The sequence below is a fragment of the Nesoenas mayeri genome (assembly GCF_963082525.1).
Source record: "Nesoenas mayeri genome assembly, chromosome: 2".
Lineage (NCBI taxonomy): Eukaryota > Metazoa > Chordata > Aves > Columbiformes > Columbidae > Nesoenas > Nesoenas mayeri.
Genome location: NC_137543.1, coordinates 156,899,556 through 156,925,704, shown reverse-complemented (window position 1 = coordinate 156,925,704; position 26,149 = coordinate 156,899,556). Strand labels below are relative to the sequence as shown.

At 46.3% G+C, this 26,149-nt stretch overlaps 2 protein-coding genes across 14 annotated transcripts in view; one reads left to right on the top strand and one right to left on the bottom strand.

The window, feature by feature from the left end:
* The window catches only part of GALNT11 (polypeptide N-acetylgalactosaminyltransferase 11), a gene marked incomplete at its 5' end in the record, with an annotated part of 35,787 nt that extends 30,284 nt beyond the window's left edge, over positions 1–5,503 (top strand). The window contains 2 exons of the mRNA XM_080339011.1: positions 2,662–2,799; positions 5,284–5,503. Of these exons, the coding sequence (XP_080195137.1) occupies positions 2,662–2,799; positions 5,284–5,415 (270 nt within the window). The 3' untranslated portion in view covers positions 5,416–5,503. The remainder of the gene's footprint in view (positions 1–2,661; positions 2,800–5,283) is intronic.
* Positions 5,504–7,472: 1,969 nt separating this feature from the next.
* Positions 7,473–26,149, bottom strand: part of KMT2C (lysine methyltransferase 2C) — a 202,338-nt gene continuing 183,661 nt past the window's right edge. For 8 of the 13 annotated variants that reach the window (XM_080364339.1, XM_080364349.1, XM_080364340.1 and 5 more), the window contains 18 exons: positions 24,349–26,025; positions 22,649–22,861; positions 22,188–22,352; positions 20,731–20,872; positions 19,584–19,731; positions 18,981–19,159; positions 18,732–18,886; positions 18,298–18,547; positions 17,557–17,696; positions 16,540–16,644; positions 14,106–15,228; positions 12,301–12,437; positions 12,000–12,142; positions 11,565–11,733; positions 10,615–10,731; positions 10,038–10,111; positions 9,543–9,651; positions 7,473–9,310 (listed from right to left, as the gene is read on the bottom strand). In XM_080364339.1, coding sequence (XP_080220465.1) covers positions 9,218–9,310; positions 9,543–9,651; positions 10,038–10,111; positions 10,615–10,731; positions 11,565–11,733; positions 12,000–12,142; positions 12,301–12,437; positions 14,106–15,228; positions 16,540–16,644; positions 17,557–17,696; positions 18,298–18,547; positions 18,732–18,886; positions 18,981–19,159; positions 19,584–19,731; positions 20,731–20,872; positions 22,188–22,352; positions 22,649–22,861; positions 24,349–26,025 — 5,139 coding nt within the window. In that variant the 3' untranslated portion in view covers positions 7,473–9,217. The remainder of the gene's footprint in view (positions 9,311–9,542; positions 9,652–10,037; positions 10,112–10,614; positions 10,732–11,564; positions 11,734–11,999; positions 12,143–12,300; positions 12,438–14,105; positions 15,229–16,539; positions 16,645–17,556; positions 17,697–18,297; positions 18,548–18,731; positions 18,887–18,980; positions 19,160–19,583; positions 19,732–20,730; positions 20,873–22,187; positions 22,353–22,648; positions 22,862–24,348; positions 26,026–26,149) is intronic. The other 5 variants (XM_080364344.1, XM_080364343.1, XM_080364347.1 and 2 more) reach the window with 3 other exon arrangements.

Sequence of the window (26,149 nt, the reverse complement as noted above, 5' to 3'; positions counted from 1 at the left end):
AGTGAGTCCTTCACTGTGTTATAGTGATCAGTGTAATAAGGAATGAGCTGTGTGCTTTGCAGTCATGCTGTCCACATGAGACAGTGTCTGGGTCACAGCTCCTTCCAGAAGGCTGGTTTTAGTTTCATCAGGAAAAAAGAAATCAGAATTAGATTAGAATTGTGACATACTTTCTCCTCCTTTTCCCTACCCCTTTCTAACGTAGGTTATTTTGAGGTGCACATACCCAAGTTCATCCATTTCTTTGCTTTCTGGGCCATGGATCAAAGTCTCCCATAGTTCATGAGAGCTCCAGGTCCTCTGCCAAACTGATGTTAGCCCAGGACACTGAGGGAGGGTGGCAGGACCAGCAGCTCCTGCAGCGCGGCCAGACTGGTGGTCCAGCTCCCCTGACCAACCTCAGACACAGGATCACAGAACAGTTTGGGCTGGAAGGGACCTCCAAAGCTCATCCAGTCCACCCCCTGCCATGAGCAGGGACATCTTCACCCAGATCAGGTTGCCATGCTCCAGAGCAAGGGTTGGGCAGAGCCCACAGAGGCTGGGCAGGAACTGCAGCAACTGAAGGTGCTTAACACTGTTTTATGCCAACAACAAAAATACCTGCTTGTGGGAGGGGATAAACTGTCAGCTTGAGCAAGTTCTTACTTCTCGTTAGAGGTGGTGGTGGTTTTCAGTGTGATAACAGAGGTTATCAAGGGAGACCTGGACAGGCTGGATGAAATTAAATATAACAAGGGCAAGTGTAGAGTCTTGCATCTGGGCAGGAACAACCCCAGGTTCCAGTATAAGCTGGGGAACAACCTGTTAGAGAGCAGCACAGGGGAAAGGGAACTGGGAGCCCTGGGGACAGCAGGATGACCATGAGCCAGCACTGGGCCCTTGTGGCCAGGAAGGCCAATGGTACCTGGGGTGGATTAGAAGGGAGATGGTCAGTAGGTCAGAGAGGTTCTCCTGCCCCTCTACTCTGCCCTGGGGAGACCACACCTGGAATATTGTGTCCAGTTGTGGCCCCTCAGTTCCAGCAGGACAGGGAACTGCTGGAGAGAGTCCAGCGCAGGGCAACGAAGATGCTGAAGGAAGTGAAGCATCTCCTGTGTGAGGAAAGGCTGAGGGAGCTGGGGCTCTGGAGCTGGACAAGAGGAGACTGAGGAGTGGCCTCAGTAATCTTTACAAATATGTAAAGGGTGAGTGTCAGGAGGATGGAGCCAGGCTCTTCTCAGTGACAACCAATGATAGGACAAGGGGCAATGGGTACAAACTGGAACACAGGAGGTTCCACTTAAATATGAGAAGAAACTTTTTCACGGTGAGGGTGGCAGAGCCTGGCCCAGGCTGCCCAGGGGGGTTGTGGAGTCTCCTTCTCTGCAGACATTCAAACCCACCTGGACACCTTCCTGTGTAACCTCATCTGGGTGTTCCTGCTCCATGGGGGGATTGCACTGGGTGATCTTTCAAGGTCCTTTCCAACCCCTGACATTCTGTGATTCTGTTTCTCTGACCTGGAAGTTCACCTAAATTCGAGAACTCAAATGCAGTTGAAGCTGTGGCTGTGGGACCAAAGCATTCTCGCTTCAGACAGATGGGCCTCAGGGAGGGGCTGAATTCAGTTCCCACCACCCTGTGAGATGCAGGATATTGTTGAGGTTCTTGAGGTCCAGATCAACACATTTTCATGTTGGCTCAGCCAAAATGAGGTGGGTGGGACGTGCGAGGGCTGGTGTCCCTCCAAGCATGGCACAGCCAGCAAAAACTGTTTGACTGGGGAACAGAGAAGGACAAAACCCTGTCAGTTATGGAAAATGTAGTTTTAAAATGGGAACGGTGAAGCAGTGATTTCTCTTGCTCCCTGGAGAGGAGTATGGGAAGTTTTGATAGCTTCTGCATGTCAGTGCTCATCTTCTAATTGAGTGAAGTTCTCTGAGCACCAGGCCACCAGCTGCAAGGAGCAGGGCCCTGGGAGCTGTGTGGGGACCGATGTAGGCTGCTTGGCACCAGAATTTGCACAGCTGATGTTGGTTTCTCATCATTCATCATCTACAAGCTGACCCCAGGGTACAATGTTAAATAAATTTCTCATGTGGTTATGGACAAATGCAGCAGTTTCAAAGCAGACTGGAGATCCTTTTTGGCCTCGTGTGCCTGCCCAGCTGCTGCCCAACAGCTCTTGGGCCATCTGCTGTCACCCAATGTTCTCTGACCCCATGAGAGCTCTTTGTATGATGCTGAGGCAATGCACCAGCCGCTGCTCCACCCCGTAGGATCATCCACGGGTAAGGGGATTGACTGCCTGGTTTAACGACTGTGCTCAGGGAGCAGCTGGTCACCTGCTCAGAGGTCCACCTGTCACCTTGTCCTGTCTACACGCCTGGACAGGAGGAACACGCGGGGGCTGCTTAGTTTTGAAAATGCTAGTGCAGAGCAGGGTCACAAGTGGTCCTTGTAGTGGTTCTGCACGGACTAAGGCTGCGTGATGTTGGGCAGGAGACAGAGCGCTGCAGTGGAGTTACAGGTGCTGCAAAAAAGGCAGCAAAGTGGCAGAAAGTGTTGCACGATGGAGCTCTGACATCCAGATGCTACAGCTCTTCTGTAGCTGCACAGAAGACATAAGGTACCTGCCCCAAAGCATTGGAATGTAGGTGTTTCTATCTTCTCTTTCAGGTCTGGATTTACAATGAAGATCACGAGCTGATTTTAAATAATCTCCTTTGCTTGGACGTTTCGGAAACTCGCTCATCCGATCCGCCTCGTCTCATGAAATGCCACGGGTCTGGCGGCTCGCAGCAGTGGACCTTTGGGGTAAGTGGAGTGCTTGACATAGAGCATGTTGCTTGTAATCAGTGTCTCGTTAAGTGATAATAGCACTAACTGGATATCAGGCTTGAGTGTAATCATGACCCAATGTCCCAAGCTGGTTGTGCTGAACTAGGCCCAGCCCACAGTCCGAGCAGCCTGTACAAACGTCACACAGCTCTGGTGGCTGCATTTCAGCCTTAGGAGACTTTCCCCGAGCTCTGGGACATGCAGGTGTTTTCCTTTGGCACACAAGCAGGTTTCTGCAGCTCCGTTTAGCCCTTTTTCTGCTTGTTACAGCCACCTCCAGCACTGTGGCTCACAGGGACACACCAGAGAGAACAAAATCCCCCCCCCAGCTCATTGTTGTGTTGTGTTTGTGGGACCGGCAGGCAGGAGCAGTCCATGGAGTAATTTCTGTTTAGTGCTTGAAGAAGCACAGAGCTGAGGATGGAGAGAGGAGGTTTTGTGCAGTTGCTTCTGCCTTATAGTGGCATCTTGTTAGTTTAATCATTTAGAGCCTGAAGTGGCTGATTTCACAAAACTGAGAAAGTGTACCCAGGTGGCCAAAAAGGCCACCAGCATTCTGGCTTGTATCAGGAATAGTGTGGCCAGCAGGACCAGGGCAGTGACCCGTCCCCCTGTGCTGGGCACTGGTGAGGTCAAACCTCAAATCCTTGTTTGCTTTTGGGTCCCTCATGACAAGAAAGCCCTTGAGGTGCTGTAGCGAGCTGAGAGAAGGGAACGGAGCTGGTGAGGGGCTGGAGCACAAGTGTGATGGGAGCGGCTGAGGGACCTGGGGGGTTCAGCTGGAGAACAGGAGCTGAGGGGAGACCTTCTGATCTCTGAACTGCCTGAAAGGAGCTTGGAGCATGGAGGGGGTTGGTCTCTTCTCCCAAGGAACAAGCGATAGGATGAGAGGAAATGGCCTCAAGTTGTGCTGGGGAGGTTCAGATTGGATATTAGGAAAAATTTCTTCCCAGAGAGGATTGTTGGGCACTGGAACAGGCTGCCCAGGGCAGTGGTGGAGTCACCATCCCTGGAGGGGTTTAAAAGATGTGGAGATGAGGTTCTTAGGGATGTGATTTAGTGGTGGACTTAGCAGTGTTAGATTAACTGTTGGACTCAATGATCTTAAAGTTTTTTTCCAACCAAAATGATTCCGTGATTCTGTGAAATTTAGCTCCTGTGTATGAACTCAGGGGCTGCCCCCTCGCATTCCCCACACGTCAGCGAGTCTGTAGTACAGACACCGCAAGGAAGAGGAGGGCACTGCTAGACCTGCTGCTGCACTTCAGGCCAGCTCTGCATGCAGTCTCGGGTTCATACCCTGCTGCTTATTGGCAGCACGAGTTCCTGAGCACAGTGAAATGGAGGTTGTTGCAGTCTGGGGTGGTTTGGAGATGCAGAGGCAGATACTGCTTGAGCCCAGGGCTGTGTGTGTCTGACACTCGTGGAGATGTCTCACAGCTCTGCCACATCCTGCGCCAGCGGTGCCACAGCCACGGCTGCCAATGGCAGTGGGAGCAGGGAGCTGAAAAATGTTGCTGCTGGTAAGAGGTTATTGAAGTTGTTCAGTTTGAGTTAGGAGACAAGGATTTCACAAGACTGAGAGAAGGACCACAAGCCACAAAGATGCTGAAGGGAGTGGAGCATCTCCCGTGTGAGGAAAGGCTGAGGGAGCTGGGGCTCTGGAGCTGGACAAGAGGAGACTGAGGGGTGGCCTCAGTAATGTTTATAAATATGTAAAGGGTGAGTGTCAGGAGGATGGAGCCAGGCTCTTCTTGGTGACAACCAATGATAGGACAAGGGGTAATGGGTACAAACTGGAACACAGGAGGTTCCACTTAAATATGAGAAGAAACTTTTTCACGGTAAGGGTGGCAGAGCCTGGCCCAGGCTGCCCAGGGGGGTTGTGGAGTCTCCTTCTCTGCAGACATTCCAACCCGCCTGGACACCTTCCTGTGTAACCTCATCTGGGTGTTCCTGCTCCATGGGGGGATTGCACTGGATGAGCTTTTGAGGTCCCTTTCAACCCCTGACATTCTGGGATTCTGTGTGAGACTTGTGTGTTTGTGCCTCCTGTGTTCCTGGGTCTCTTCTCACACCTGCCTGTGTCTGGCCGTGCGGGACAGCCCTGTCGCACCGGGTGGCAGCTGTGGGTGGCAGCATCGCCGAGGCCGGGCCAGATACAGAGCAGGGTTGTGCTGCCGGTACCTCCTGGGCTCCCTCTTGCAGTGCTGGGGGTGGTTCTGATCACCCCTGTACCTCATGGAGAGACAACGGTATAAGCAGAGTCTGAACCGGGTCTCTGCGAGGACACCAGAGCCCTTGTTCCGAGGTCTGAAGGTGGTTATGGGTTTGCCGTGCTCTGCTGTGGGTGTCGGGAGGTGCTGAGAGGCCCTTACACACGGCTTTCACCTTCACTCGCACCACGGAGGAGAGCAGAAGTTGTGATAAACAAACCCCGCCTGTCTTTGTCTTCTCCAGAAAAACAACCACCTGTACCAGGTCTCGGTGGGACAGTGCATGAAGGTGGCAGATCCCCTGAGCCACAAGGGGTACGTGACCATGGCCATCTGCGACGGGTCCCTTCCGCAGCAGTGGCACTTCGAGAGCTGAGATGGTGCGGCTGAGAAGGTGCTAAACCGAGACCCCATTCCCCTCGGCCGCCGTTCCCAGCCGTTCTGGAGGGCTCTGCTGCCCCAGCCCTCGCCAGGACCTCCAGGAGGAACGGGAAGGTCCAGGGGGTCACTGTCCCTGCTCCCTCCAGCGGCCCCACTGCAGGACAATGGCTGGAAGTGCAATTTATCAGCGGTTCCTTGGGTTCTCCTGGATTATTGAACTGGTTTTAAGTAAGAGAAATTATTAGAGCGACATAATTTAAATCGTGAGATTTTAGCTTTGTGGATCCTTTAAATGACAGTGACAGCAAGGAGTCCTCTTCAAGTATTCCATTGGCAGCGTCTCATTGATTTATGTTTTAGTATGGTTTTACTGGCCAAATGATTTTACTTTTTCTGGAAAATATTTTTATTCCCTTTTATCTTCTGAAAATTGTCATTTGTAATATTTAAATTTAGTTCTTTTAATTCACAATTTTAGGACATCTCATGTAGCTTAAATTCTTAGCTGTCATTCGTCGCTATGTATTTAAAACAAAGTAACTATTACAAAGTCTATTTTGATGACCCGTGACAGTAGCTGCATTAAAAATAAAGTATCATTTTTTTATTAATCTGTATGGCCTTGCTCTTTGTAGCCATCGCACCAGAAAGCACCAACTAAGATAAGGATAATTTAGGTCTAGTTTTCACTTTATTTTCTTGGCAGCCGGCTCATTCTCCTCTCATTTCTTGGAATGTTTGACAGGTAATTTCTTTATTTATGTTTCTCTTTCTCTTCCCAAGTTCATTTATTTCACTATTTACCTTCCTTTGACTTCTGCCTCAGCCCCGGATGCTTCTTCAGTGTGTGGAAGCTGCTGCAGAAGCTGCTTTCACTCTGTGTATTTGTTGTCGGCCGTGTTGGCCTTGTTGATCACCCCGCAGGGCCCCGCGTTCACCAGGTGCTGCTTCTGACACCAGCACAGCACAGACTCCCCAGCCTCCAGTCATTGACATTTCGGGCAGCGTGAGGCAATAATTATAGTGATGGAGTCATTGCAGACATTGTCTTCCTGCAGACAGAGCGTTCGCTTGCGACAGATGGTCAGAAGAAAACGGGCAGCTCCTCCAGTCGTGGGCAGGGAGGAACCAGGTGAGCAGGGCTTATTGTAAATCATAACACGTGGAAATTCTTCCAGGTAAAGCATTACGATGGGGGTTAACACCACCAAAAGTCTTCAAACCCAAGCTTAGGCCCTTCCAGCCGCAGCACAGCCGCTGGGGCTGGTGCCGTGTGCCCCGAGGGGCACCCGCAGGCTTGAAATCAGGGGGACCCTGGGGTGGGTTGAATGAATGCCAGCCCTTGATGGGCTGCAGCCGCGTTCCTGCCTCAGATCCACTGCTGGAGAGCTTCTTCTCCCCAGGTGTCTCCAAGCTGCGATGGGGTCAAACACCAGCACTCCAAACATCCCCCCTTTTACTTCTTTCTCCAGCTTTACACACTGACCATGATGTGCCATGGTGTGAAACGTCCCCTCCCTGCTCCCAGAACACCCCCCCCAGGAGGAGCAGCAGCTCCCAAACCGGCACACAATATTTATGTAATTTATTAGTGTCTTTTGCAGTTTCCTGGGGAAACACGGCAGCGGGAACGGCGTCTGGTAGGTGCTCAAGCCACCAGGGTGTAAATTGTGGGGCGCAGGTTGCGTTGGAGGGCGGAACGTGACCACTGCTCCCCAACACCGAAACCACGCCAGCCCTGGGGAGCCAGCGCCCCCATGAAACAGGAACAGAGAACTTACTTATAGATGTAAAATATTTTTATTTGTAAATGCTGATCTTCTAAATCTGTTTCCACAAATTCCAAAACCCATAACACTCTGTATACTTCAAAAAGGTTTGTTTTTTGTGATGTTTTTGTTGTTTGGTCTTTTTTTTTGTATGTTTTTTTTTTTCTTTCTTTTTCTTCCCAACATTAGATACTATTATACAGAACAGAAAAAAAACCTCTAGGACAAATACTGGTAGGATGTTGGAATATTGTACAAGAGAAGAAAAATATTCAAGAAACAATTTCATACAGCTATTTATCAAGAGAAAAATATATACAATTGATTTATTCTGTAAGATAAAAATACATCATGCCATATACATTACAAGTTCAGAACTGTATTACTGAATATACCAACAGTTTACAGTCCACTTTCATTGTGCACACGAAAAAAAACTTCATTTTTTTTTTAAATTTTATATTTAGCCTGTGAAGTGTCAGTACCAGAATTTTTAAGTACAAAATAAAAAGCTAACCTGCTTCAAAACGCTGCTTCAATCTCTACAAGCAAACACAAAACAGTGTTTTATTTATTTTTAAAAGAAATGTAAACAGAAAAAAAAACCAATCCATACAAACACATCTTTAAATTACATTTTCCAACCCCCTATTGCCAGAGTCCTGCAGCTGCAAGCACGACAGCTCCTGCTTTTCCTCGGTATCCTTTTCCGAAGGCTGCGTCCCACCGGTTCTGCTCCGCTACGCCATTCTACGCCCTTTACATGATTTAACGGAGGCTGAACAGTCCCCTCATCTCAACTACTTCTGCTGAAGAGAAAAAAACCAGCGTCCAGCCTCTATTTTGGGTGGGTTTTTAGCAGTTATTCACAGTTATCACAAATTGTAAGCACAAAAAAAAAAAACCACCTGACTTAAGAAATAGGGATGCAACAATATAATACAAATAAAATTAATCTAAATGATTACCCAAACATCTACAAAAGTCCGAGTTGTAATGTACACACGCCCTTTAGCAGGCTTAAGGTTTGCTTAAAAAAGTTCTAAGAAGACCACAGTTGTGACTGCTTGAAACATAAAAAACCCCCCTCTCTTTAAATTGAGATTTTGGTTACTCCGTCATTGCAATCGCATGTCTGGTAATACATGAGATCATATTGTAACATCCCTACTGACAGTTTATAATAAGCACCCGAACTGCTGCAGAGTCTTGTAGCATTTGGTCAATAACTATTTTTATACTGTATTTTTTTTTTTCTCGTTTTTTTTTCGCAAAATATTTACACTTTTGTACAAAGTAACAGGGTGTGTTAGTTCTGCAGGTAACAGCAGCAGCTTGGCTTTCTTCTAACTTTCTTTTTTAAAAATAGCTTCATTCACTTATTCAATAATAAATACAAAAAGGTTCTCTTATTTTACAGAAATCAAAAACTACAATAAACTGACTCATGGAATCAAGTATTTAAATGTATTTTAGTGCAAGTTATTTTTTCCCTTAGCTCTATCCCTAAGGAAGTCGGTTCAGTACATTCCTTGTTCAGTGGTGTCTACTTTTATTTAAAACTTATCTTTAATCAGAGGGCCTGCCCCTTTATCAAATAAGGCTGTGGCCAGCACTTTGGACTTCTCCCTTTCGCTGGTGATTTCAGTCTTACATTCATGTGCCCCGCGGCCCCGCGGCTCGGCCAGCGGTTCTTTGCCCAAGTTCAACAGTTTCTCCTTAGTGAGCTCAAAAACAAAAGTGCTGGACCATTCTGTAATTGGGTTTCACCTCCATGTCTCTGGAAATTGGCTTCGGATTTTGCCGGCTCGCTTCTGCTGCTTGCTTATTGGTTTTTTTTTTTTTCATTTTTCTTCTTTTCTTTTTAAATACTTGAGTAGAAATCTGTACTTCCAGAAGTGATTTCTTTTTATTTCCCCACCCCGTCCCCCCCTTTCAAAAAGGCAACAATCTTCCATCGACAAAATCAACGTGTGAATCACTTCTTCCTAGGGACAAGCGACCCTCAAAGACAGCAAGGAATGCATTCTAGTTCATCCACTTTCGGCAGTTTACAGCTCCACAGTGACATGGAATCTTGTGCTGATCGTCTTCAAAATCAAACTTGTAGTCGTAGCAAAGCTGCAAGAAGAGGTGGGAGAACAGTTACAACCGGGATTTACCGCAGGACGTGCCCGCGGGTTTAATATCCATGATTAAGCTCTAGAGGTTCAGCTGTTAAAGGGAAGAGGGGAAGGGAAATGTCGCTCTGCCCACCCCAGCGCAAACCGCTTACAACCGCCCTGAGAGCTCACTAAGTATTTACAACGCATTGTAAATAACGGGTGGGTGAAGGCGAAGGGGCCCGTCCTACCTCCTCCCCTTTCTGGATTCTCCTGCTGGAGCTGATGATGATTTTGTGTCCTCTCTCGAAAGTCACCACCTCGGCCACGCAGTTGGGCGCACACGAGTGGTTGATGTACCTGCCAGGAGACGGGGTGGAAAGGGAACGTTTTAACAAAGCGCATCCCTGGAGGCAAATGTCACCAAACCTTAGGGTGGCCTTGGCTTCAGGGCCGCACTGACTTCCCAGCTACAATTATATTACTCTGCACTTGTTTCTTTACCTAGAAAATGTCAAAAAAATCATCATTAAAAAAAAATCCCATTCTTTCTTCATAGCTGCCATGAAACATAATCAAAAGTGAGCCAAGCTAATGAGAAAGGTGACATCATTTCACTGGAACGGTCCAAAGAGTGAATGGACCAGCTCAGAGCATAAAACCCACTGAGAAAAGCCGGAGCTTGTGTCCCCCACAGCCAGGCGCGGGGACAGCCCAGGATGTGTCTGGTCACTCCAGGTACCCACCTGGCAGGGCCTCCCGTCAGCGTGGCATCGATGACGTGGTCGTTGTCGATGCGGAACATGTACACGCCGCGGTTCTGAAAAACACAATCGGAACAGAGACTCTTGGAGACTTGACGTGACTGTCGGTGATGAAAAGGCAGCACGGTGGGGGCTCCCTCCACCTGCCCTCCCGCCTTCGGGAGCAGACGCGGGTCACGGGGACAGCGAGGGTCACGCATAAATTCACATATAGATTCGTATTTCCATCATAGGTTCTGTAGCGCCTCTCATCGAGGAGCTCGAGGTGCTTCATGAATACATCCTCCCTGGTACAATACGCTGAATTTAAAGAATTTCTCATTAAAAATGGACGTTCTGACATATCTGCTGCTCTTTCTGGGCCAGGGGACGCGTGTGACGCACCCGGCCAGGGGGCTGAGACACGTATTAAACGTTTAAACACTCTGATCCTCTGATGTTAAACAGCACGGACTGTTCTGGTTCTCTTCAGCCTATTGCTCTCACAGCACAGCGGCAAACAGAAATCAGGGGAACTGAGCTGATGGAACAGAAGAACATCTGTTTTGTTGTACGGTACCTGAGATTCATAAAGCTTCTCCTTCCTGTTCGCCACCTCATTCCGGATAATAGTTCCGATATACTCAATGACCATCGTGTGCTTTTCTATGTCTCTAGCAGCATACAAGCCCAGGCCCTACAAAAAAATACATTGTGATGTAGAATTCTGTAATGAATTGAGATTTAGACCGCGTTGCTCACTGTGCCCCAAAGCCGGTACTGCAGAGAACCATAAGGAGCCAATGGCCCAGGAAGAACGAAGCAGCAGAGGGAAGAGAGCGGTGCTGGAACACAGAACTCAGCTTCACGTTCAGTTTTTAAGATGCAAGAAAATGTATTGGAAAGTTTTTCTCATACCTCTGACGCCTGACCAGGCAAAGATTGCAAATTCACTGAAAAATAAAGCCAGCCTTACTAGGCTGGAGAAACCGAGCAGGAACACAACGGCACGGTTAAGTCCAACCTAAAATCAACAGCTGGGTTTATACACAGCAAGATTCATTAAAAGCTTCTGCAAAACAGTCTGTGGAGCAAAACCACCAACTCTGTAAAGCAACAAGCTTATTATTTTTAAGCATTCAAACAAGTATTGGACTCTTCACGCTGGTCTCATTCTGCTCTGCTCAACCTGGGCTGAGCGCGTCTGTACACGGGCGCTTTTTGGAAGTTTTACAGAAATACGCTTAGAAAAAACAAACAAACAAACTTGAAATGTTTTTCTAGATGTGGTAACAAATTGTTTTTAAAAATATTTACAATAATTAGAAAGAAATCTTAAGATAAATCTATGGAAGACAGAAAAATTGCCAATCTTGGGATGAGGCTTGAAGGAATTTTTGCCCTAGCATTAGTTTCAAATATAAATATGTATATATAAAATGTATGCGAATGTAAAATTTATATAAAATAGACATAAATAGAACCCCTAAGAAATAGATTTTAATCGATAACCCTGAAATGAGAACTGACCTGAATGCGCGAGCGAGCCAGGTACACGTTGGACTTCCACTCGGTTTTCATTTTGCGGTACTGAGAGGACTTGGAATGGACGAACTGTTTGCTGTACGGCGCGTTCAGCTCCCCCGTCACTGTGCTCTGAAAGGACTTCGACGTGCTGGTGCTGTTCAAGGTGTGAGGCCTGTGGGAATTGGGCATATGCCGGGAAAGAAGACAAAGGAAAACTGAAGATTTCTCCGAAAAAGAGCCGCAAAACCCATCCAAAATTCTTGGGGACGCACAGACACTGAAAGCCAGCTAGCGGAGACAACAAAGCGACTCCCTCGCTCCGGGCATGCACATCCACAGCCAAAGACGACAGGGTTTGTAAGCAGCAGACAAAAGCACAAATAACCCTAAGCAGCCTATAAACCCTGGGCTGTACTATGTGAAATTAAAACAAAATACCTTAACACAAACCTCTTGACATGGGTACTCATTTTAGGCTCGGCACGGGCGCAGCCCGTGGGGTTGATGGCAAGAGGGAGTTCCATTAAGGGGTTTCGGCCATAGCGGAAGGTGTAGTTCTCGCAGGCCTCAACCCCCGGCAGCTGCAAAACAACAGAGAAAAAGAAAAGAAATCCAAGTTATTATATGTTAATTGTGTGTAAGGGAATATTTACTTTTCCATGCTCCTTCCTGTTCTGTTCTCTCGTGTCTATCCGACGATTTGGGGCGATGCAGCGAGAACGGGGCTGGTAAGACTCACCGATTCTGCAATCCTGGCCACGGCAGAGACCGTCAAACCAAAGAGGTCTTCACCCTTCAGATAGCTGGGAAACAGCTGGAGCATCTCTGATTCTTTTCTAACAGAAGCAACGGGCTCCAGGATCTTATCCCACACACCTACACGGCCATACGGGCAAGAATTAGTGATCACGAAAATACAGGTGTTAAAATGAACGTCTGAGGGTACCAGGAACCAGAAACCAACCCTGGAAAAGCGTTTTGTCCTTGGCTACATACACAAACAGACTGGTGTTCAAAAAGAGAGGTGGAAAATCATTTGGTGAGTTGCTATTTTGTCCTGAAAAATTCCCAAACAAACACGACATTCCTACTGCACCCTTGATTCTGGGGAACAAACCTTTTGGTGTTGGCATCATGGAAATGTATAGTCCTCTGACAACAATAACATGGACGGAACCTCCTGAGAGAAACTGCACAAAAAATTTGCTGAAAATAAATGACCTATTGTGTTTCCACTGATGGATCATGCTCCGCTCTCAGCTGGGGGTGATTTCCCGGGCAGTGGTTTGATGGGGCAGAGCAGGACCGAGCGTGTCCGCAGCACCAAGGGGTGAAGACCCAGAGCCTCACGGGCCCCAGGGACATTCACCCGCCACAGTCCTCAGGAGGTTCCACAAGGTCCTGCAGCTGGGCCAGGGCAACCCCTGCTATCCATAGACTGGGGGGTGAAGGGACCGAGAGCAGCCCTGCGGAGAAGAGCTTGGGGGTGCTGGGGTTGAAAGACTGGACAGGAGCTGGCAACATGCACTTGCAGCCCTAAAGGCCAATTGTATCTTGGGCTGCAACACAAGGAGCGTGGGCAGCAGGTCAAGGTGATTCTGCTCTGCTGAGCCCCCCTGCAGTGCTGGTCCTGCTCTGGTTCCTCAGCACAGGACACACATGGACCTGCTGGAGAGGGGCCAGAGGAGCCACAGGAATGATCCGAGGCTGGAACAGCTCTGCTGGGAGGACAGACTGAGAGAGCTGGGGTGTTCAGCTGGAGAAGAGAAGCTCTGGGGAGACCTTATTGCGGCCTTTCAGTGCATAAAAGGGGCTGATAAGAAAGATGGGGACAGACTTTTTAGCAGGGCCTGTTGTGACAGGACAAGGGGTGATGGTTTAAACTAAAGGAGGGAGATTCAGGCCAAACATGAGGAAGAAATTTTGTACACTGAGAGTGGTGAAACCCTGTCCCAGGTTGCCCAGAGAGGTGGTGGATGAACCATCCCTGGAGACATCCCAGGCCAGGCTGGACGGGGCTCTGAGCAACCTGAGCTGGTGAAGATGTCCCTGCTCATGGCAGGGGTGGCACTGGATGAGCTTTGGAGGTCCCTTCCAACCCTAACTGTTCTATGATCGCTCAGAGATGCCCCATTTGTTTATGATCTAATGTATCGTCCCTCACCCTGCCAGAGACAATGTTACCTGCTCCCAGAACGTGGTCAACTCAACTGTCTTTATTGTTTATGACCTTCAGCCCAGCTGTTCTGAAGATAATTGAGTGAAGGTATCATATGGAAACAAAGTCACTTTTCATTAATGGAAACCTACGCTGACATTCCTACTATTTTAATTCATTTCCAATACTCAGGTCTCCCCTGTGAACTTGTAACAAGTCATCTTATTTGCAGCTTATACAATTTCTTCAAGGGTTAATTTCTTAAAAGGGTCCCTGGAAGCTCACTAGAAACATGACATTAAAACAGTGTCTGCAACACAAGTATCAGTAGCAAGAAAACAAACAGCAAACCCACAGAAGTCATGGTCTTAGCTCACAAAATTTACCTTTGGGTGTTGTGTCGGTCAGGACCAGATCTTCATGGCCTTGCTCCACAACCTTGATGACAAACAAGGGCAGCCCGTCCTTCTCCTCGATGGAACAGAGATAGCGGCAGCGTCGGTTTGCGTACCTCATGCTCCAGTAGAGCCGGCTGGCCTCGTAGCCCACGGGGAAGAGCGCTTTGGAGGAGTGGAACGCCTGCATCTGCTGCGGCAGCAGCTGCCCCACGGCGTGGAAAATCAGGCTCCCCACGCGGAAAGTGTGGTCCCGCTCCCCTCGCTGGACGATGCTGGCGATCTGCCGCACCTCGTCACGCTGGACGTAGACCCTCCTGAAGACCGCGAAGTAACTCAGTTCTTGCTCATGAGTTCCCTTTGGTTTGTGCATGGGGCAAAGCATGGTCTTGTCTTTAAAAAACATGCATTGTGCTTTAATGGCACAGGTAAAGTGATAAATATTGGTGCACCTTAACCTGTGACAACCGCTGGTGGCGCCCATTTTGTGACAAAACATGCATTTCATTTGCAAGCCTCTTCGCAGTGCTAGTTCCACGTTTATTAAGGCACCAGCTTGTGTCTCGTAGACTTCTGTAGACCAAAGGGCACAGTTCAAATGGACCCAAAGGTCTAAATCCAGGTTAAGAAGCCTCGCTGGTCCATCGGTTAATCCATCACCTTCCTCGTGACAGAAGCAACATTTCCTGTAGTCTTTAGGCACAGGATCAGGCTTAAGGGTTGTGCCGAGTTTTTTAAGAAATTCATCTATTTCTTCTTCACCAGGAGGTTTGAATGATCCTTTAGGAATCACGATCTGAATGCTCCACTTTTTCCATTTCATCCCTTTCCATTTCTTGCTCGGAGGCCGACAGTCATCGAGACTGCTGTGTATTGCTTTTAACCTCGGTTTTAGTTTCACCGTTACCTTAAGCTCATCTGGCTTGGCCTCCACCTTGGCCGCTTCGAAGGCGGGAGGGAACATGATGGGGGGTGAGGATGGTGGAGAAACCTTCTCCTGCAGCTGGGGCAGACAGTGGACGTCCAAAGTGGAGATGTTGTTGCTGTACTGGTGGAACGCTTTGGGCGGCCTCTCCTTCATTGGCGACTGCGGCAAAGACGGAACCGATTCCTGCTGAAGCAATAGAAAAGCCTTAAGAAAAAAATCCCTAATGTGGGGCCCTTGAACAGAGAAGAGGAAGCACCAACGATCCCCTGTCCACCTCTTAGTGGTCCAAATCTGCTCGCTTGCCCCAGACGAGCTTGCTCACAGATGTAGTTCTTAGGTACTTGTAGAAAGTTTTGTAACAACATGAAATAACCTTAAAATATGGGTCACAGAATTCATCTAAAGAGTAAGAATCTTGTTATTATTAGAAGGGAAAGATTTGGAATTTATGCCACATATTCTTCCCTGAAACAAGTGAGGAAGAAATTCCTGCTGGCCTTCAGATTAGATACAGCTTAAGGAATTAACGATTCAGTCCTAATAAATAAGAGCTATACCTGCAGAGATTTGTTAAGAACAAGAAGAGAAAACAAGAACAAATGAAGTTTAGATTAAAAAGTGCTTTGTATGAGTAATCTTGAAAAAGTAAACTAAAGGATCAAGAGGCTGAATGTGACATTTAATTAACTTAATTGAGTACCCACCGATGCGCTTGTGCAGAAATGTTACCCTGTTTAGGTACTAGTGAAAATGAGCTATGTGGGACACTAAAATAATGTGGATGTGCACACCTTTATCTTCTCCACCTTTGTTTTTTCGATTTCTTTTGAAAAATATAAGTAGGATGCTTTGAAGGAAGGCTGCAAATTGTACAGTGAATACAGGACCACGAGAAAGCATTGATTAGGTGATACATGAAGCACATGGCCTGTTCTGTCCAGTGGTTTAGGGGCAAAAAACCACCCGACTCATTCTTCCTTGTCACTGTCAGTTCACAGGCTCTTTATGAGTGTTTTGCTAATTACAAAAGCAGCTTTGCCCAAATTAAGTAAGGGAATAGGACTGTATTCGTCCAGTTACACTGAACAACTACAAGTCCTTTTGCAGACTCGCTGTTCAGTTATTACGGGCACAGTTGTCATTTTGGTTTTTACTGCGTAAGCCAAATCAAAACGCAGAATGTAGCCCTTAAAGACGGGTGTGTGGTTTTGTACAATGCCCAGAGAACCGGATGGACTATGTTTTTGAGACTGCACCTCCAAGCCTGTGAGGACAAAAGGTGGGAATTCTTGTGCCACGCAGCCACCAGGCAGAAAGTTCTGCAAATATGAATTTCACTTCATGTCGCTGGTTCAGAATCTCGACATCTGGATATAGAGCAATGCATTTATAACCCTCTAAAGCGAAGTGCAATCTTCCCTCTTGCCCCCTTTCTGTTCTTCAAAAAAATAGCTGCAGTAATTTACTCACCAGGGTTTACCAGCGTTTGGTACTTACTTTGTTCTCTGAGTTTTTTGCTTGCACAGCTGCTGAATAAAGAACAAAGCAGTTGTTGCTACAGAATACAATGTCCTTCATTTTATCAGAGCCTTCCTGGGAATCCTGGGAATCCAACAGGGAAGATTATCAGAAGTGCATTTTAATACCATCCCTCACATAATAAGTGTAATGAAACAGTTCTTCCAATCTGGCTAGAAATTCTTTATTTGTAGAACATTTTGAAATAATGAGCGATATTGTGATATAAACACTTGATTATTTGACAGATCTAACGCTACCACCACCTACAACCTCGTTCTTCAGTGTTTCGTGCCTTTAACAGAAGTTTAACAATCAAACTGAAGCATTCTATACCATGCACGCATCTACTCCATAGCCACACTTGCAAAGTGAAATCCATGTTCTTTTATCTTTAGATGGCAAAAGAACATCTCGTTTCAGCCTAATCAAAGACAGATCACATTGTTTTATCTACCGATGCATCTGCAAAACACCCCTGGGAATTCAGCGCTTTGCTGACTACATGGACCCATTATTTTTGTATATAAATGCTGGCTATACACCTCTGTTGCCTAAATATCTCCATCTCATTGAAAGAGCAATGGTACTTTTTGAATGAATGACAGTTCCCCATGAAAATACAAGAGACCTAAGTCAGATTCCTGCTCAGAAAAAGTACAATTATTCTTGCTGTTGCAATATTTCCTGACACGGCAATATGGGGCTGCCTTGCCAATAAGCTCTTTGCGAATAAAGGTCCCTGAAGTGGTCATGGAAAGAGGTTAGGAGCAGAATTTAGGAAGCTGCCATGTATGGGACCTGCTTTATGAGATTTACTGAAATTCATTTTATATAAGTAGCAAATTTGACATTTCTTATTTGTACAATGAATGTGCCTGAATGTCCCACTCTGAATGAGTCCACACGCAGAAGGGAGAGCACAGTTATCGGTCTTTGTCGCTTGGTTTGCTTGTTCAGCATCACATGCAAGAAACACCACATCCCCGGCCGTACCTGTTTCAGGAAAGGAAGGTCCTTCAAGGATTTCCGCACCCCGCTGCCGAGAACCACCACTTTGCAATGGGAGCACCAGCGAGGCCTCAAAGCTGAGCCTTCTGCTATATTCTGACCATGATCCTTGTAGCCAGCTATACCTAGAAATTCCATACGTCTGTTAGAAGCTGCATCAGATTGAACCCAGTTGCTGAGATGTCACGGTGTTCTCCTGGGTAGGGCGTGGAAGGCAAGCTTTAAACTAATGGGGAAATGGTTTAAACTAGACCAAAACCAACTGTGTGAACGCAGCAAAAATACATTTTTGTTTAAGATATTCATAACTACACCAACATAGGAATATATGCTTAAACAACTAGTCAACTTTCCAGCATAGGAACAATCTTTCTGAGTGATGGATTTAAAATCAGACCAAAAAACCCCTAATGATGTTGGGAACCACTGGAAGAAATACCTCTCTGACAGTGATGTAGATAACACAATGGAAACCAGAGGTGGATCAGACCTATTAAGTCATGGTTAAGATCAGGAGCAGGTGCACATGTACTGATCACGTAAGTATTATTTAAAACAAGAATCAATTATTAAATTCTAGAGAGTGAATTTATAAGGCTCAAATGCATTAATACAGACTCAAGTTAAAATTTTGGTACTGAAAACTGAAAAGAATCGGTGTCTACTCATAGAACCACAGAACATTTTGGTTGGAAGAGACCCCGAGGATCACTGAGTCACACTCACCGTTGCTGTTTGCGGGGAAGGGCACATTCGGCTGCTTCAGCCCGTAGGATCCGACGCGGGCAGGTCCCCCGGGCGCTGCCGCGGGGCCCTGGAGCTGCAGGCGCTGCCTGTACTCCAGAGACGGGGTCACCCTGTGACTGCTGCCGCTGCCCACGGGGGACGGGACGTCCGGAGCGTTACTGACCTCGTAACTGTTGGGAATTCTGACGTGGAGCAGGTTGGAGAACGCCGCTACGACGCCACTAATGTTCTAAGGACAAGAATAAAAACATAACTTTGTTTTCATCAGGCAGTTAAGACAGCGCTAATGTAAATTATCAGACTGAGACAGCTGCTTTATGGTACTATGCTATAAGCCCTTCAGATTCACTATATATAAAATACATTAAATGCTGTTGTACTGCAGATATGTAATACAAACTTATTTATTTTACCTCAGCAGCTGTGGGATGTAAAGTAATTGCTACAGATATAAGGCCAGATTTAGGACCATTCTGGGATGGTCCAAGCTGAGAGGCAAAGAAGCCAGAACCAGGTAACGCTCCCGAACCAGGTTCTGATTTGATGTAATCCCTTTTGGCTTCTGAACCTGAAAATTAAACAAAATACACCAGGTTAATCCTACAGACATGTGAATGCAAAAAAAGCCCGGCCTAGTTCTGTTTGCTCTGCTGCAGTCTCACCTTTCCCAGTACTGCTGGGTAGGATGGGAATGATGGGAGACGGGACGGGTTCTGGGTTCTCCTCCTTCACTACCGACAGGTCGGGATACCTACTGATTTCCATTCCCACCACGCTTTCAGGAGAGGAAGAAGGAACAAAGCTGTCAGGAGTGTCCCTGTCCTCACAGTGATCTTGAACCCTGGAACGAAACCCAAAATAGACCGTTTGGAAATGTTCTATAAATCTTCAAGAAGCCAAAGTTATAAATCACAACAGGAAGCTACAATGAACTTGCTTCTCGTGACTAGTCACGGAACGCAACGATGGGGTAGGTTATTACTTCTGGGTATCTCACACCCCATTGCACGTGGTGGTTTCTTGGGAAAGACGTATAAAGAGAAGCATTCTTAACCATTTAACAGAATGTAGAGTCCAGCAATGGCAGAAGTCACCCATTTCTCTATGCTGCTCTTAACACATGGTTAACCAAGACAAATGACCCCATTACCTTCTCTGTATTGTGACAGTTTCTTCGTCTCCTCCCACCTCCACAGCCTCATCTCTACTAAAAGATCAGAGAATCTGCCCCAAATACGGTTTTGAAGATGTCAGGGAAAACCCACCTTAACTCCTCCTGGTTGTTGTGAGGTGGTGTTGGAAGCGAAGCAGGAACATCCACAGTTTTAGGGCCCTGAGCCATTGCTCTTGCTAATAAATCATCTTGTGGTCTGAAAGGCAACTGGAACTGCTTTGGTCCCAGAGCTTTGGTAACTAAAACCAGAAACAGCACAATGAGACATCTGCACAGCTCTCCATTGATATATATCGTGTATATCGGGCTATCGGTGGCTCCCTGATACAACCCAGGTGTCAGAGCAGATGGTAACACCACTCCCATCCACTTGGAGTTCAAACATTTTTGACCATTTGTGATTAATCTCCGTCTTTACAAAGAACTGCAAATTTTGAGCAAAAAGGGCTTGAAGGGCTCTGGAGCGTGCCTTCTGACAGTACGAGAGGACTGTTGTTTTACTTCAAAAATAAATCAAAAACTTCGTTACAAAAATGGAAAAGGGGCAGGAAAAGAGGATTTTAGTCACTGAACTTCTATGAAGAGACAGTATAAAGTTTTATTTAATAGAAAGCAATTTTAACTGACCAAATTACAAGTATCAAAAAACCCACGCTGATTACATACAGAGCCTGCTGAGGGTCCATTTTGGGTAGTCTGCTTTTGAGCTCACTCAACCAACTGGTCAGTCATTTTACTGGACATAGAAATCTGACTTTAAGGTTTTCTTTTTAACTTCGTAAGGGTGCTTCTAGCTCTCAAGATGCTTTCAAAAGGGCAGAGGCCATCATTTGACATTTCTCTTTAGTGACCGACGACAGAACCCGAGGGAATGGCAGGAAGATGTGCCAGGGGAGGTTTAGGTTGGACATGAGGAAAAGGTTCTTCACCCAGAGGGTGCTGGACACTGAACAGGCTCCCCAGGGAGGTGTCACAGCCCCAAGCCTGACAGTGTTCAAGAAGAGACTGGACAACACCCTCAGACACACGGTGTGACCTGTGGGGTGTCCTGTGCAGGGACAGGAGTTGGACTCCATGATCTCTTCCAACTCAGGACATTCTATGACATTATACCAGTGTAAAACAAAGCTGGATATTAATGATTACAACCTTAAAGAGTCTGGCATCCCAGTTATCTATTTCACAATTTGCTACAAGCATGGCTCATTTATTACAGAAACAATACACATTAGTCTTACCGTCGTGACCTCCCAACATCCCAGCCTTGCCAGCCAGCTCCTCGGTGGTTGCGAAGCCATTCACCAACTTCTGGCACGGCACCGGGGGCGGTGTGGGAGGAAGAGAAGCCGGGGGTGTTGGGGGATTGCTCAGATTGTTCTGCTGCATGAGAGTAAAGAACTGTAAAAATCAGCTGTGGAAGACAAGGTGAAAACTCGCCTTCTAATACTAGATAATATAACCCACTCAAGTACTTTTACACCTAGAGGCAGCACTGATAAGCAGCGATAATTAATTGTCAAGTATGTGATCCAGTACATAAAAGTAGCTACTATAAAAGACACAACACTGCTTTTCTTGTACCAGTGATATTAACAGAGAAATAGTTTACACAGTGAGTAAGTATTACTGAAAGAAGATGTATCTAAATTATTTACAGAGAATATTTTTAGGAATAGCTTGCGAGCCCAAACAAGTTCCTACAGTTCAAGCAAAGGCCTGAACTCAAGATTGGGATCGCTATTCTGCACTGACTCTCCATCACCACAAACAAGTCAGCTTGCCGGATTTTCACTAAAAGAGAAGCTAATTCATATTTAGCTCAGGACGAGCTTTCATGGAAGCAGTTACCACATTCCAGGCTACTTCTCACCAGCTTACTTAACTGCTCATATTTTAAATGAAAATTAAAGGAGAACTTCAGCATCTGTTCTTGTTGCAGTCATGCCTACGAAACTAATACTTACTATTCACTTTTGATCACAGCAGCTATTTCTGCTGGGACACTTTCTCAGCTTACATGCCGTGTAAGGCTGGAGTAACCACCACCAGTTTTAAAGAAGTTACTGAAGGTTTTATACAGGCTGTTTCAAAAAGATGGACCCAGTTTCAAAGCAGAGTGATTTCAAATTGGGTCCATCTTTCTGAAACGCCCTGTGTTAGGGCAGCCAAGCAGCAGATTTGATTCTGTCTGTTTGCTATCTTGCTGCTCTGCCAATATTGCAGCTTTATCTCAGAGACTGAGTTTTAAATTCTGGGGGTTATTAGCTCGTCAACAGCCTATTTTGTTCAGGGTTCTCAGGTTCTTAGTCAGGGCCTAGTGGACAAATGAGGAAAGTCTTTTTCCCATTTAAATCGCATTAAGAAAAGCTTCAATGCTTTCAGTGACTGTGAACTACTGCAAACCCAGCCTTTTCTGCTTCATAAAACTGTAATTACAATTTTCACCATTTAGCACCCATTTGTAAAAGCAGTACTTGTAGTTTTTAATTAGGTTACAACACAGTTCTCAGAACTGATTTTCACTTGCAGTGTAAAACAATGGGGGCTGTTTCAGCACTGCACCACCTAGCTAGTCTAGCAACAGAAAGCTATTTTCTTCTGGTTTTCTAAGAGGCAGGAACTCTACCCAACTAGTAGTAATAAATGTCATGAACCGTTTCTCCCCACACAATGGAAATCCAGAGTAAAGCCGCACCTTGTAGATGAGCTGGGAGTAGTAATCTGAAGCCCCATCAAGAGTAGCACTGCCAAAACTTCCTACAAGCCGATTGCCACCATTGAGCTGGCCGCTGCCATAGGGGAGAAAGTGTGCAAAGCTCACTCCAATTATTGGCTCCATCAAAGGCAGAAGAGAAAGTTGCTGTATTGAAAGAGAATAAAAAGGTAGAAAGTAATATAACTATGACATAGAAACACTGAAAATCTCCATAAATCAGTAGAGGTGCCAGGAATCACACGGCTCTGAGACTGCCCAACCAACACCATGTCAGCACATCTTCCACATGGAAATAACCCCGAAACTCGGAATGTCCTGGCTGTGTGAAAGTTTGCATTTTCTCCACCCTGTACTCAAAAATTCAGCTTAATGACCAACTCCATTTCCATCAGGAGCAGCCCGCTCTTCCAAGTGTTTGCGTGCAGCACCTGCATTCCTACCTGTTTTAACTGGATGAATGTATCAGCGTTCGGGTAAATAGCTTGTTTCTCCTCTTCCTCTTTTTTCCTTTTCTTGGAGCGAGGAGCTGCCTTCTCTCCCGTCCTCTGAGCGCGCTTGTTTCTCTGTTTCTTGGTTTCAGGTCCTCCATCTGTTCTCTGCAGCTGGTTGTTACTGCACCCAAACGCACCTTGCATCTGGTTTCCTGCAGTTTGCTGGTCAAAGAATGGGAAGTGAAGCAGAATTTTTGACATTTTAATACCCGGTTCATTCAAATTTACTGCACGATCATCTAGAAGACACACGCTATAATAAATCTCATTGATAACCAACTGTATTTTACGGTTTGCTTCCTTTGCTGTCTCACTGGCAACTGTAAATGTCCCTGCGAACAGAATTATGATTTATCGTTAACACCAATGACATCTGAAAACGTCATTAAAAACTCACACACCAGAAAGATTTTCTTTTGAATACTCGCCAAAGTAAAGTTACACGTGCATGCAACCGCAGAGATTTTCACATGGCTATAATGAAAGGCAGACGTGGGGACGGATAAAAGATGTGTCAGTTAATGTGATACAAATGTGTTTTGAGGTCAGAAACAAAACCAGCATAGTGAAACAATTCTGGTTTGTAACACTTGCCTAAATATGTACAGTATGAATTCGCAAAACCATATAGGTGTGGAAAAGCAATCAGAATGGGACTTGGTAATGCAGCAGATGGTGCTGAGCCAAAAGAAAGTCCCATTTCTTTTTGTCAGTTATTATTTTAAACAGCTTTCCATGACCCCCACAAGTGTGCTCACATATTCCTGTCGTATATGTTTTAACTGTGAATCTTTAACACCTACATTACCTGCTGCTCACAATTACCTTTATTTTGATTACTCTTTATTTATTTTTAATGTGTTTAAATTTTGTTTCGAGGTTGTATTCAGTATTTAGGCAGTCAAAACCAAAACTGAGACTAAAGATCAAAATAAAACAACCAGCAAACCTAAGTGTATCCTACCTGCACAGAAAGCAATTTCCTTTAGCTCTGTTTTTAAGAACATTATAAATTGTTAAATCACATAATGCCATCAATATAAAGAATTAATGCTCCCTTCCATTAGAGTAAAATTAATTAGAAAAATATTCTGTAGCACAGAAATCCAGCAATTTTAGGAGATTTAACAATTTCATGCTTTTGATAAAAATCCGAGAGCATAGTCTCTACTAAAATTAGGGACAGTATGTGATTTTCACAGGCAAAAAATGGGCATGGACTTGGTTCATTTAGAGAAGACTCCAGACCGTGCAGCTGAAGGGGTGTGAGGCCCAGAAAAACCAGCATACAGATATACCATATACTGTACAGAAACATCTTAACAGGTCATTAAGAGTCACCACTCTTAAAATCTTGCGTTAACCTTGGGAAACATTAGGAAGTGGCATTTTTAAAGATGACTATCTAGGGAAAATATAATTCCATTTTAATAATTTCTGAATACACTGATCTACGTAGTCATATTCAAACTTGTTTTGTAACACACATGATTTACTCATGGAGAAAAGACAGGAAGGGAGGTAAAAGTTGCTCTGAGCTGCTTATTCCACCCTTGTGCAGGTAGGTTATCTCCCCATTTATTCCCCAACACCCGCTGTGAAGGCACAAACCAGCTTTTCCATGTATAACAAACCCAGCCCAGGCTCACCATTCCCTCAGCTGGATTCTGCTTGTCTGTTAACTTTGGATCCCCAGAAGCCTCCTCTTCCGTTCGGCCGCTGTTCTCCGATTTCTGATTTAGAAGAGAAGAGGACTTCTTATTTTTAAGCAAGTGTTTCAGCAATTCGTTCCCCGACTCCCCTTTCGCTGCTGGGACGCTGGCCGGTTGTGCCGGACTCGGAGCTGAAGAGGCAGGTTGTGACGCGACCTTCTCTTCTTCCACCTTAATACTGGCTGGATTTTCTGGTTTAGGCTCAGCTTGACCCGAGCATTGATCAGCTTCCACCTTTTCTAGTTTAACTTCCTGAATGCTGGTGGGTGTATCTGGTGCAGCCTTTTCAGTCTCTGGATTTAGGCCGGGCTGTTTCTGGGGCTGGCAGTCCAGCTCTGGAGAGCTCTGGCTCTCTCCTGCATTGGAGGTTGATGGGCCCGTTATCTCCGCTGACTCTTGCTCATCTTGATGACGCGAAAGTTCATTGGGGGTGTTAACTGTGGGAGTGGAGGTAGAATCAGAAACGGTTGGAGTCGATGGCGCGGTTATATCTGAATGCGGAGTTGACGGGGCTTTTATTGACTCGGCATCATCGTCCTTTTTCTTTTTCCGTGTCCTTTTCTTTTTTCCTTTCTCCTCCGGGATGATGTCAGAATACAGCTGGATGAGAGACTGGCTGGACCCAGGGAAGTTTGCTGCCTGGGGAGCACCAGTGTCCGAACCACACGGGGCAGCGCTGCCAAGCACCGCGGGGGAAGGTACAGCCGAAGCAAACGGAGACCTGACTTGGTTCTGCGTGAAGGTGGCCCCAGGGAGATTCCCATGAGTTTGTTTTACGTTGTGGAAATTAGGGGCTCCACCTGGAACAGCAGATCCATCAGGTCCAAAAGCTGTAGGTCCCACTGGCCTTCGCTCACCGCTTTGCATAAAAGTTGTGGCGGGAGGCGAGGTCACAGGACCTTGCTGCAGGATCTGCCCCATCTGCTGCTGTTGGTGCTGTGGAGACTGCTGAAGAGGTCGAGGGGCTGGTATGAAATCACAAGGTAGATCGGAATTAAAGAAAGGTATCTGAGATAAGGGCGGTTTGTTATTTAATTCAGAGCCCATCATACCGTGCTGCTCCAGTTCCATCCTCTGCTGCAAAGCCCTCTGTCGATCCACCTCCTGCATGAGCTGAATGCGTTGCCGTTCCTGTTGCTCTCGTAAACGCTCCTTTCTTTCCCGCTCTTGAAAACTTTCACTAAAAGGGTTATTGTCCTCAAACTCCACCCTCGGTGGTGGCCCTGACTGTGCAGTTGCGTTTGGAGCAGGCACAGGGGCTGGTGTACCAGGAGTCATTGGCAACGGCGTCATTGGAGGCTGCATCCTTGCTGGGTTAATGGAAATATGACTCGCAGGGGCATTTCCAGGTTGCCACCCGGATAAGTTTGGCATCCTGGTTGGGTTGGATTGCCCGGGGATCACCACTGCGTGTTGCTGATGCTGGAGCTGCTGTGCCACCATGGGGAAGCTTTGCTGATTCATTGCTGGTGTCGTTCCTCCTGGGACCATTGGCGGTGGGGCCTGGACACCAGGCATCATGGCGTGGGGGCCCATCCCGCACTGCTGCTGCTGCTGCTGCTTGATGCGATATTCCTCAATTAGTTCCGCGTGCTCTTTCTGCTGCTTTCGAATCTAGAAATTAAAAAAGTCATTATTCATCTCTGACATGTACTGACTATGTAAGCGGCATAAAACGCATAACTCACCATTACCATTTCAGTAGACAATGACCTGCAGGCAAAACCAGCACTTCTGC